The 12,178-nt window shown below is 40.2% G+C and overlaps 1 protein-coding gene across 3 annotated transcripts in view; it reads right to left on the reverse strand.

Annotated features, from left to right (window-relative positions):
* Nucleotides 1–5,149: 5,149 nt before the first annotated feature.
* Nucleotides 5,150–12,178, reverse strand: part of anapc1 (anaphase promoting complex subunit 1) — a 50,585-nt gene continuing 43,556 nt past the window's right edge. For all 3 annotated transcript variants that reach the window (XM_015013367.2, XM_015013366.2, XM_015013365.2), the window contains exons 50-53: nucleotides 11,142–11,237; nucleotides 10,347–10,536; nucleotides 6,149–6,280; nucleotides 5,150–5,647 (exon numbers count right to left, since the gene is read on the reverse strand). In XM_015013367.2, the coding sequence (XP_014868853.2) occupies nucleotides 5,502–5,647; nucleotides 6,149–6,280; nucleotides 10,347–10,536; nucleotides 11,142–11,237 (564 nt within the window). In that variant the 3' untranslated portion in view covers nucleotides 5,150–5,501. The remainder of the gene's footprint in view (nucleotides 5,648–6,148; nucleotides 6,281–10,346; nucleotides 10,537–11,141; nucleotides 11,238–12,178) is intronic.

Raw genomic sequence — 12,178 nt, forward strand, 5'->3', positions numbered from 1 at the left:
CATCTTATCCTCAAGCCCGGCCTCAGATGTAAGAGAGGATGATGTAAGCTCTGGGGGAAAAAAAGTAAAGATGAAATCAGTTTTTATTAAACAACACACCCTCTCTACTACGCCATGAGAACTTGTTCACAAACGGCTGACGACCAGCAGCCATGTGCCCAACCCACAACGTGAGCAAAAAAAACAATACCAGCATATTCCATGGCGTTACTGTCTATTAAACAAATATGAGACCAAAAGACAACCACTGTAGTACACCATGATTCAGTAACTTGTAAATCTAACCTTTAGCAGACAGAAAAAAAAAAGTGAAGCAGTCACTTTCTGTTTGACATGATCGGTCTCTGACATCATTGTGAGAGATTCCACTTTACTCTTCTTTGCAACAATGCTCCGTCTCACTGAGGTTTATAAGTATCCATTTATGTACAGCCCTTTTGTTTCCAATGCAGCTTTTAAATCAAGTTGAGATCTGGACTTTCTCTGGACCATTGAAAAAACACAAAGTCTTTTACTTTTCAGCCATAATGTTGAGAGTTTGAATTAAATGGATCTAACTTTAGATGTACTCAAAATTTAACACAATACTTTTAATGTTTGGATCCCAAGGCAGAGATGGGGGTTTTAGTCAACGACTTGGACTGGAGGGGCTTGGGATTAAAGTCTCATGAATAATATTTACACTAATTAGACTGGTAAATCAGTGGCTATATATATGTTTTGTTTTTGGTCTAAAAAACAAAAAACTTTACGAGTTCTTGTCCTGTGGTGAAAGAATCATTAGAAAAATCACACAAGGTCACGACAAGATGGAAATAGAGGAGTGAGCAGGCTTTTTAACGTTTCTGTTCCATTAATGTCCCTGTTTGGGCTCCATTACTTGTCGTTAATGGCGGGATTTCAGTCATTTTCTCCACTTTTCATAGTTGGCAGAGAAAATGCATCTTTGGAGGTAAAAATCGGACTTTTCCAGAGGTTTGCCCTCGATTCTTGCCTACTTTCCTTGCGTTTCATCTCCTTGGTGGTCCTCGGTCGGCCCGTTGTTTACAAGAGAAGATCACAGCCTGGGAAGGAACTGTTTACACGAGTGTTAAAACTGAATGCACAAAACTCCCGATAAAGTTAAGACGTGAGAAAAGACAAAAGGTGGAGGGCGTGTTCTCTCTGACACACATCGATTATTGTGGAAACAAACAATGGCGTTTTATTTTTTCCCCCCAGAGAGACAGCACTCCTTTTCCCACAGGCTTCACAGATAATGAGCTGCTTAAAAAAAAGAAAAGAAAAGAAAAGCAACATTCACTCAAGGTTGTCCGTTTCCCAACACACGCTGCAGTGTAATCTGCCACACTATTACACAATAAAACATTTTTTCTACACTTAGACTTGATTGGGCATGGCTGAGAAGAATCCACCCAAAGTGACATCTGATTTTAGTTTAATATCTGAATCTTGCACATATTAAAATCCTTGCAGCGTGATGACGGTTCAACACCTTCGCCTCTCTGTCTAAATTGCGTGTGTTGGCCTACGTAGTCAATGCCGACTCAATTATCTCTATTGGAAAGTAGCCTGTTCATACATAAAACCCCAAACCCATTACTCAGTAGAGAGACTAAAAGCAATTAAAAATGAATTTTCTCTGTTAAACCCGATGAAATTATGGCCCAACAACCTGAACTTGCATCATCCTTTTGTCCCCGATGGGGGACTGGTTTTCTAACTGAAGATCCACTGGAGAAAAGCACTGAGTCTAAATGAGAACCTGGCTAATTGCATCAAGTCTGACTTTGAAACTATGTAGCCACCCAATCAAGCTCGAGTCCACAGTGGGAAGGAAAGACTAACCGGAACGTTGCCTCCATAATCTCTGACGGGGGGAAAAACGTAGACCTCAAAGTGTGCAAACTTCAGGAACTGTGCTGAAAATGTAAACTAATGTAAATGTTAGCCTCGCTAGAACATTTGTTTGAACTTTACTCGGTTTTTAAGAAAAAAACAAACATCCGAGTCCTGTCTTTTTAAAGGTCTTGAAACACTTCAAGTCATTTGGAAACATTACCATGTGTCTTTTGCTGCACAAAATAATGAAAAATGTAGCTTTGACAAGTTAAGCATAAGATTAAGATCAGTATGCTTTAGTCTGGAGTGTTCGTATAGCTTTGTAGAGCAGAGTCATAAAGAAGTCTTCTGATATTTTTAATTTTGCTTTAACGAGGCTTATCTCTCAACTCTTGTGTGCTGCATCCACAGCTAAAGCATGGGCACATGGAAACAATCTAAAGCCGTCTGATAGTCTTTTCTTTAATTGTAGAAAGCTTTCCGTGGTTTAAAATGGCATAATGCTGCTTTTAAGCACATTTTTTCCCCTTAGCATCACAGCAACAGGGACGTTAAGACCTTTTTAAGGGTTGATCAGCAGAGGCTCCGGACTCCTCCGGCTGTTAAACACCCACACTTTGATCATCTGGAAGACACCCATGGGCTGTACTGGTTTCCTGTGGACTCCGCTTGCTGATCAATGTCATGTGACATTTCCCTGGAATATTTGCTAAGACGCACCGACAGGAATGGGATGCGTTTCCAGGAAACCACAGGCATATTAAACAGCCCAGTGCAATGTGCTGGAAGCGTGACCATCTTAAAGTCTCACGGCGTGATGCTATGCGCCCAAGACAGATGTAACAGTGTAAAGGTCATATGTTGGCATGTGAAGTATTTACCAACTTTACAGAAAACCTGGATGGATACAAGTAAAAAGGGGGCAAATTGACTTATGTTTTCATCAGGTCTTTGTTACTTCCACATATGGTATTGACCACTGCTGACCAGGAAATCGTCAAGTTTCAGCCATCATGACTTTGATCTTTCCATTTTTCACCCAAAAGTCCACTGTTAATCATTCATCTGCCAGTAATATTGATGTTGAAAGCAAATTTTATGCAGTTCGTCTGTTTAGAGTTTGGTTTTGTCACAAATGCTCCATGAAAACGTATCTACTCTAAAGCAGATCAAGTGTGGGGTGTTTTAAAAAAAAAAGAAATTACCAGAACTACTAATGTGATTTCTCTTAAGCCTTGTGACAAATCTACCTGACATTTTTTTCTTTTATCAGCATTGTTAGCAGTGTTGGAGGGAGTCAGTTTTGTCAGTGTCTGACCTGTCTGTAGCGACTGACTTCAAAATTAACGAAACCTCGAGACGGTAAACCAGATTTCTGCTGCTCATAAAGAATGCCATAACTCGGAACACGGATGATGTGAAATTTGATTTCCGTGCGTCTAACGTCGTTGCAGGAAACAAACGGCGCTGGCAGTGATGAAAAGAACGTGAAGCATTGTTGTTTAGGTGGAGTCAACTACCGTGTCAAGCCTTTGCCCAAACAATCGTGAGTGATGAAAAAATCCAGGAAGTAAGACACAACAGAAATACCCACAAACGTTTCCTTGTGTCAAAGATTCCTCCACATTCCTTGAGCTCTGAAAATCTCTTCCTTTTAAAGCCTCTGGAATCACGTGGATCCGGTCTGGATGCCTTTTCCGGCGTTATTAATCACTTCTTCAGACTTTGTGCTGCCACGGAGACAACGGAATCTAAATATGGGTGGATCACCTAATTTAAGGTTTAATAGACTCTTAAGATCCCACATGTGTGGCAGAACAGAGAATAAGCTTCAACATGAAGAGAAGAACACCCAAAACACACAGAAAAGTCCCCAGTTAAATGTAGCTTGGTACACAATAAAGTAAACCCAGCTGCAATTTGCATCAAGCCTAACTAGCACTGAGTTAAGAGAAGTCTCTTAGCAAAGCAAACACTTTGGACCACTAGTTTCCTACGGGAATGAAGAGCTGCTCGTTGTGTGGCAATTCTGGGACAAGGGTGTGGACCACTTGTTTGTTCGGATGTTTTCCATTTGCTCTGGAATGTTCTCCGAGCTATTGGTTAAGAGAGATCCAGAACTGCAAGCACACACACAGCACATCTTCCCACACACACACACACCCCCCAACCACATGATACAAGGATTTCCTTCCTCAGTAGAAGCATCAAGATTAAAATGCTTATAGTCTCTTGAAGTACCAGGACAAGTAATAGGACTTGCCAAGAATCAGTTAAGGAAAATTCAACAGGACTCATTAAATAAGAATGTTCAGCAGTCTGTCTGATTAACATTTACATCTTGGAGAAAATGAAACCGCTCATCAAAACTATGTAGCTGAACTACAACTGGCAGCAGCTACAGAAACAGCTTCGATCTGCGTGACTGGAATTTTTCTTTCAAAGCCAAGTTTCAAGCATGTACAGTATGCAATAATTCCCGCGCTGCTTGCACAGACCCCGCTGGTCTCGGGATTCAAGTTGTTGCCTAAACAAATCCTTTTCATGCGACTGAAAATGTCTGATACTATCAGAAAGTGTTGGAATGTGTTCTAGGCAGCAGAAAGGACAGAAGAAAATGCTTCCTGAGCACTTTGGGATTTTTTTTTTTGTTTGTTTTTATAGAAATCATTGTTTTAACTAGTTGGATGCTTGTGTTGTGGTCTGCTGACTGTTTTATGGTGTAGTTTAAAGAAACTCTCTGCTTTTATGGATACCAAGAATGATTTAAGTGTTTCCCAATGCTGACTGATGGATTCTCAAGTAAAGCTCCTTTCTGTGTCATACTGAAAAGATTTCAGTGAAGTCACCAAAAAGGTTTTCATTAACACAGCTACCATGTTAGATCCTAATATCAGAAATGTTATTTTCTTTAACAAGTGTTAGAGAAAAAGTCCGAAAATAAAAGAACTGAAAGGAAAAAATAAAGAATTTGATAACTTCAGGCTCAAAGGCATCATTTTGTTTCGAGGCACAAGAAAGAAGCATGGACCTAAAAGTCCGCCATTTCCCAGAACAACAAGTAGTGACTACAGATTTGCATCTCTGCTTTGGAAGTCGAGGGGAATCCTTTCATGTGGGGAACCACCAGAAACAACACAACATGTCTTCATCTCTGAATAACTTCAAAGTGCATTTATCTTGACCACAGGGATGAAATGCTGCCAACACCACTCTGGCATCTGTGCTAAATAAACAAGACGCGACAGAAAACTGAGCATGGTATAGAAAAAATAAAAATAAAAATAGACACAAAAAGACCAGAATGTTTACAAGTATTTTCTCTTTTATTGTCATGCCTTACTTTTGGTGCTCTTTGATGAAAGATTCTGGACTCAGTCCCACAATAGATTAGTTGCACCATAAAATTGGTGCGTATGCAGCATGATTGCTGCAGTTTTACCTGTTAACGCTATAAAAAATGCAAAATACATCACTAGCACATATATAAAAAAAAACATACGTTATTCCACTTAACGGAGGTTTAAAGTCTATATTCTCCATTTTTTTCCACTGCAACACTGAAGGCGTCACAATTTGACACTTTTGTTTCCCCCACCTCTTCTTGCAGCACAAGGCTGAGCTTCATCCCTGAGATTCAAACTGACTGGCTTGGAGCATCAGGATGAAAATGCTTGCAGGGGGAACAGCAGGGACTGCGATCCAGATGCAGGACTCAGGAGGATGGGCACCAGTCTCAATAGGTCTCTCAGAGGGATGCCCAGCTGGCTGCTACGCAATAATAAATCTGCAAATGAGTTGCAGCCTGTAGGGAAACACGACAAGACAGAGTCATTTCCAACGAAGCCATCTGCATTTACTCTCATATTGCAACTTACAAGCCCTGCTAGTGTAGTTATTTCAGATGCTAAATAATTAAAATCTAGCTTTTTCAGTAGATTAGCATGTCAACATGATGCATCTTGGAGGCTGTGCAAGATAAAAGTCTCAAACTTTTATCTTGCACAGAAGGTGCAAGATAAAGGTGGATTTGGTGGATTTGCAGGTTGTGACTCAAAAATAATTCAAATTTTCATTTTTAAAACTGTGCATAGAAAGGTCTCTATACAATCCTAATATTCATTAAGTAAAAGCAATTCTTGCCATTTTCAAACAGCATGTTTGTAAACACGATATACACACTACATAAACACTGAGGAAGTTTTCTGCAAACATGTCTGTCAGAGAGAGAGAGACAGAGAGAGAGAGAGAGAGAGAGAGAGAGAGAGAGACAGAGACAGAGAAAGAGAGAGAGACAGAATCTTACCCTCCAGATTTGCTTGCATATTTCTGAAGCACGGGATGGACCGGTACACCAGAAAGCAGGCCAACATGATGGACTGAGCGTCCCTGGACAGAACCTCACCCCTCATGTAGGAACTCACCACTGAGCTGTGGTCTAAATGAAGGCAGAAAAAAATAAAACACAGATTTCACCAGACATCACGTTTTATAACCGCCACACAAATCTTGATCTGCTTTTATTTTAGTTATCAATTATAATGTTAATATGGGAGTATTTCAGTCAGGCAGCGGCTGTTTGATGTGCTAAGATGCGTACTGGAAACTAGTAACTTACAGAGACAGATGATGCAGCATTCAGAGTACTTCCTGTCGTCGTCCTCATATGGCGTACAGAGTTTTTTAATTAACTTATTAACTAACATTTGCAAGTCAAAGCTGACAGACGCAGCGATAGATGTGGCATTCAGAACCCCTTAGAAATCTATAGCACTATTATGTTTCTAATTAGGAAGAAAGACAATTTTAGGGTGACATGCCGTGTTGGAATACAGATCCTAAACTGTTTCTGGAAAAAGGAAATCCTTGTAAATAAAAATCCTACCAAACAGGTGGCTTCCATCAGGCTCAAACAAACATTCGGCAGAGGCAATTGTACTTACAACACAAACACACATTTTTTACATGTTGAAATGTTACTGTGAAATGGATCTAAAAAAAAATAGATGAACTGAGAAATCAGCCTGTGACTGGAAACTTTTTAACTCAAAATTCAGATTTTCGTCCAATCACAGAATAAATCAGAGCCAAAACCTCGAAGTCAAGCTAGCAACACTCTTCACTGTTACTCACAGAAAATGAGTGACATATTCATTACAACCATCTCTTAAATGTGAAGAAGCACTTTTGGAAAAGTATTTACTACAGAGGCATGTAGGTCTCAGTGTTTCGATACACAAGTTCATCCTTTGCAGCTCTGGTCGTTTCTTACTAAACTTCTTTTGGGCACAAAAGTTCCACAGAGGATGATTCCTACCAACCTTTGGGACGTTGAGCGTAAATGAAGAATCAGTGGAAACCGTGAAGCTTAGACTGAGTAAAGTCAGGCTCTGGTATTTTCAGCATCAGTCAGGTGTTTAAAAGGAGTGAGAGGAAACACAGTGATGTAAGAAGCAAACTGGATTTTCAACAAAAACGTGTGGGAAATGGCTGCGGTTTATCCAGGCTGCAGGATGGGGAGAGAGGGCAAGACTTTCAGCAGGAAAAAAAAAAAAAACAGTGCAAAACAAAGATGCTTGGATTTTATCCTTTCGAGCGTTTAGAAAATAGCTTAGATAAGTATTGGCAGTTGCTTGGTAATATACACAGAGACTAGTGTTTGCAGTTTGTAATGCTAACTGTGGTAACATAAGATGGCAAAGGTTGTTGAAAACAACAGAATGATTTTGTCTGTCTTGTAAATTATTACACTCCTGTTCATTTAAAAAAAAAGATCCATTAACAAGCTGTTAATTTGAGCTATTAAAAGGAAAGATGGCTAGAAAATCAAGATTGGGACAAAAGAAAAAGAATCAGATCAATTGCAATTATAAAACTCAAGACTTTTTTTTTTTTGGTATATCTTGTTGAAAAGCCATTTCAAACTTTTACATGCAAGTGATTCTAGGAGAAACATTTAGATTGTTTGTATATAAAATTCCCGCAGCACTGGCTTCTGGGAAAACTGCGGAAACAAAAACACTAAAAATAAAGTTGCTGCACACGTTTCATTTATGGAGAGTTGCAGAGAAGACCAACATTCTTGATCCATGAAGTAAAGTCACTCTGTACTTCCTTACAGCTATGACCCGCAACTAGCTTTAATGAATGTTTATACTAAGAGCAAGTTTCAACTCCTTTTATGACGGAAACATCACCTGTTTCCCACGACTTGCATGGAGTGCTTTCTTTCTTTTTTCCTGAAAGTGTTTGTGTTCGCTGGTTTAGTTATGGAATGTGTGTTTGGGTGTACGTGTCGTCTGTTTGTCCTCTAAACTATGACATTCATGTGCTACACCCTGCACATAAAAAACAAGTGGAAACACATCCACCCTGCGACACCACTGCAAATAAGGGCCGCAGACACGTGTTGAGTGCTGACAGGGTTAAAATTAGCAATAGCGTTTCTCTCGCATGCGCTCAGCAAACAGGAATGCTACGGCCACCTGGCAGTTTATGAGGAGTTTATTGGCGAAACAATACCAGTTGTTGTCATGTTGAAATAATCTGTAACAGTTGACTTTAGTCAGCTGAGTGCCATCACATGACATCCTGCTGACTTTGGCTACAGCACAAGTCATCAGAATGCCTTTCAGCAGCAATAATACCTGCTGTGAAGTGCAAAGGCTTCACTGACATCCTGTTGCAGACGGAGAAAACCAATAAAGAGAGGTGTGAGATGCTGATCGCTGCCTCTGCATTACGCAGGAGAATTTGGAGACGTTCCAGATCAGATTTAGCTGGAGAAAACGGAGATTACCATAATTTGCTCAACTTTGTAAAAACAGTCACCGCAAATTAGTAAAAAGAGCGTTTAGCAATGTTCCACAACTAATGGCTTTACGTACAAAGACGTCTCCTAAGAAAAATGCAACTAAAAGGAGGAAATCAGTCGGGAACTTGGTGCAAAGTGTGTTTTCTGAGACAGAAGATTGGCGGAACTGGGCTGTTCCTGATCACTGCAGGTAATGAGGTCATTACCTGCAGTGTAATGACATCATACCACCAATAAATGGAGGTTGCTTTTCTGCTTTCCCGCCCTCCTAGCTAACCGACTGAAGGCTAGCTCTTCAGATGCTATTGGACTTAGTTACGGAAAACACAACTCAAGTTTTGAAGTCCTTCATTTTCATTGTTGTGGATCACTTTTTAGACTTCCACCTCTGTGTTCTGCATAATAAGCACATTATCAGAACTCTGTACTGCTAATGCTCAGTCATATTCATGTTTTTACCTTCTTTAGTCGAACCTGCCCAGCTGAACACACAGGCGTGATTGGGTTATGGACACATATAGATTATTAAAATGAATGCAGGAGGAGGCTGGGAGATGGTGAGGGGAAGATTTTTGTGACGGTTACAGTTTTCTGCTCTGTGGGGAGTTAGTACGGCAAAATCAGCAGCGTCATAGTAACCAATTACCATCAGAAAAAATGTAATTACTGAGAAACCAACACAAAGTTTAAGAGGATTAATAACATCTTGGTACGTGGGTTAATTTGCCAGCAGTAACTAAGCAGTATTGGAAGAAACTGGACATCAAATAATTAAATCCCAAAACATAAATATGTTCCTTATTAAACTTATCTAAAAGACTGTTACTAGAGGTGTGTCAATCCATCGGCCACCGATCATAATCGGCCGATTTCCGTGAAAAGTGTATAATCGGTGATCACCGATCACCGTCTCTTGTTGCCGATCACCAAAGCCGATCACATTTATCTCACTTTGCAGCCTGCGTGTGCGGCTGATCTCCTCTTTCCTTCACACGGCGCAAGCGCGTAGCAACAGATCCAGTCATGTGGAACTATAGCGCTCTAAGAGTGAATGGGGATGTTTGCGTGTTGCGGCGAAAAATTACCTCAAGGGTGAAGCACGTCAAAATGCATCAACACAAGAAATCTAATATGGCATTTAAAAAACAAAAACTTGATGGAGTATGGCTACATCGAGGCTCAATGCAGGAACAAAAGGACATCAGGAGCGGCTGGTAAAGCAGCGCACTACTACAAACACTCACCTGGATTAGTATCACAGTCAGAAAGCTAAACAAATGACCCAAAAATAATTCAAGTTTTCGAGCTGGTGGTGAAAGACGCTGGTTCTGCTCTCGCTCTTGGACCGCCGCTATGCGCTACAGGTAGTAATATTTCACAGACAGAGCGCCGCTCAACCTCCACCTGGTAGTGACTCTCACACCAAACAGCTGCTTTAAGCTGCAGCATCTAACTTAAAGAAAAGATTTTAGATGTTTAAAATATGTCTAAATTAGGTGAATTTATTGCCAGATAATCTCTCCATTTTGCCAGATAACATAGTATCATTTATACCTAAAGCAAAACATGAACAGCCATCCCATGTGATCAGCAGAGATCGGCCTCATGGGTAATCGGTATCAAAATCGGCAGCAAAAAACCTGATCGGAGCATCCCTAATTGTTACAGATCCATTAAAGCATCCATTCACCTTGAAGCCAGTTGTCCAGCGACACGTCGACCGCATTCTTCATGACGGGAAGAAACTCGGAAGTTAGCAGGGTGTCATGTTTGTTTGCAGGACCTCGCAGCATCCGGCCGTCCCATAACTCCACCACCAGACGCAGCTGCCACAAGGGGAAGGTCTGCTGAAGGTCACCCTGACGCAGAGCCCCAACGGCCTGAAAGAAAAAGGCGAAGGCATACGCGCTAAGCTGCAGCTTCAATGTCGCTTAGGGTGTTTAGACAAAAGGGACACGTTGTAGGAAGCAGGCTGAAATTAGATTAGCAACTGGAAACAGACGACCTTCGAAAACCTTTCAGATAAGAATGTGGTAGTTTTTTGGATGTGTTGTGATGCAAATAGGAACAGCTGAATTGCCCAATGTCTCCTGGAAATAGAAACCAGTCAGCTGCTGCCAAGTGTATGGCATTTTTGTGTCATGTCGGAGAGGTTTTAATTGGTGTGATTATCAATCTGATAAATTGACTGTAAGAACTGAGTTTTTTTTTTATTTCCGTTTCAGTGTCAAAAAAGCGAATTAAGACATCAGAAAAGAAGTCAATATTTTTTCAAACTTTTTCCTTTCCATACTTTTCCAGACTGTGTGGCAATCCTGTTAAAAGCCAAGAACTGAAGAATCTATAAAAGTTATTTAATACAATAAAATGTTTTGAACATTTTTATTATTCATGACAATATATTTGCTCTACAACCAGCTGCTGTCACACAATGTAAAACAGAAATGTGTGTGTGTGTGTGTACTGTGCTGAGTAGGTGTGTTACCTGCTCAATAGCAATATATGTTGGCAGCATCTCCGGACACTCTTGAGTGACGCACTCGTACAGCATTGCCGAGAACAACATGAGGCTATCCTCTCTCTGTCGAAACAACAAAACATCAAAGCACGCAGTTACTGTTTTCCGTTAGCATTTCTGTACTAATGACTCTGCCGTCATCAACGTCCCCCTACTTCTTCATTTGTTTTCTGCATTTATGAATGATAGTTCCCATTTCCTGTTATTTCTGCCTGCTGAACATGAAACACATGTTGACATTGTGGAGCCAACGACTGCATTCATATTTGTTCTTGCCGACTAAAAATGACTTTTCAGACATTGCTATGTCAGCGGAGAGCCAGAGTGCAATGAATATGTCGGCATGTGACTCAAACTTTAGCCTGACAGAAAGTTCCATGATGTAGAAAAAACCCCATAAATGCACGATATTAAATAGTCCTGCCAAGATAAAATTTAAGACCTCTGATTAACTTATTTACGGTTAATTTAAGACATTTTAAGGCTTTCATTTCAGACACAGGAATTTAGGACTTTATGAATGTCTGGGCTCCCTGCCACTGAAGGAAATTAAACCCATAAACAGAAATAGAACCGATTTTAATTTAGAAATCTAAACTTTTCCTACACTAGATATAAAAATCAAGCTATTTTGCTGCAAAGAGTTGTGCTGCTTTTGAGTCTCGAAGCAAATGTTTAATTGGACCAAAGGAAAAAATTTTTATAAAATAGCTCTTGGGGTCGTAAAAGTGGCTTGTTAGTCAAACTTGAAGTTACTTTTTATTCAACAGAGAAAGAGTCAAAGATGAGAACAGAGTCTAAGTGATTTGCTTATATGAGCAAGTAAACAGTTTTCGCAATTACAATTATATTAATCAGAGCGATTTATTTATGTTCATAAATCTCCCAGAGTGCAAGTTATTTCATGCCAACTTAAAACAAAAATCTTGCAATTATCTGCAAGGAATCCTCCATTTTGGAATAAATGCCGTGTTGGAGTGGGCGGCTGGAGGAAAACAGACGTT

The sequence above is a fragment of the Poecilia mexicana genome, unplaced genomic scaffold, assembly GCF_051168715.1.
Source record: "Poecilia mexicana isolate PSO_F unplaced genomic scaffold, ASM5116871v1 scaffold_15, whole genome shotgun sequence".
Lineage (NCBI taxonomy): Eukaryota > Metazoa > Chordata > Actinopteri > Cyprinodontiformes > Poeciliidae > Poecilia > Poecilia mexicana.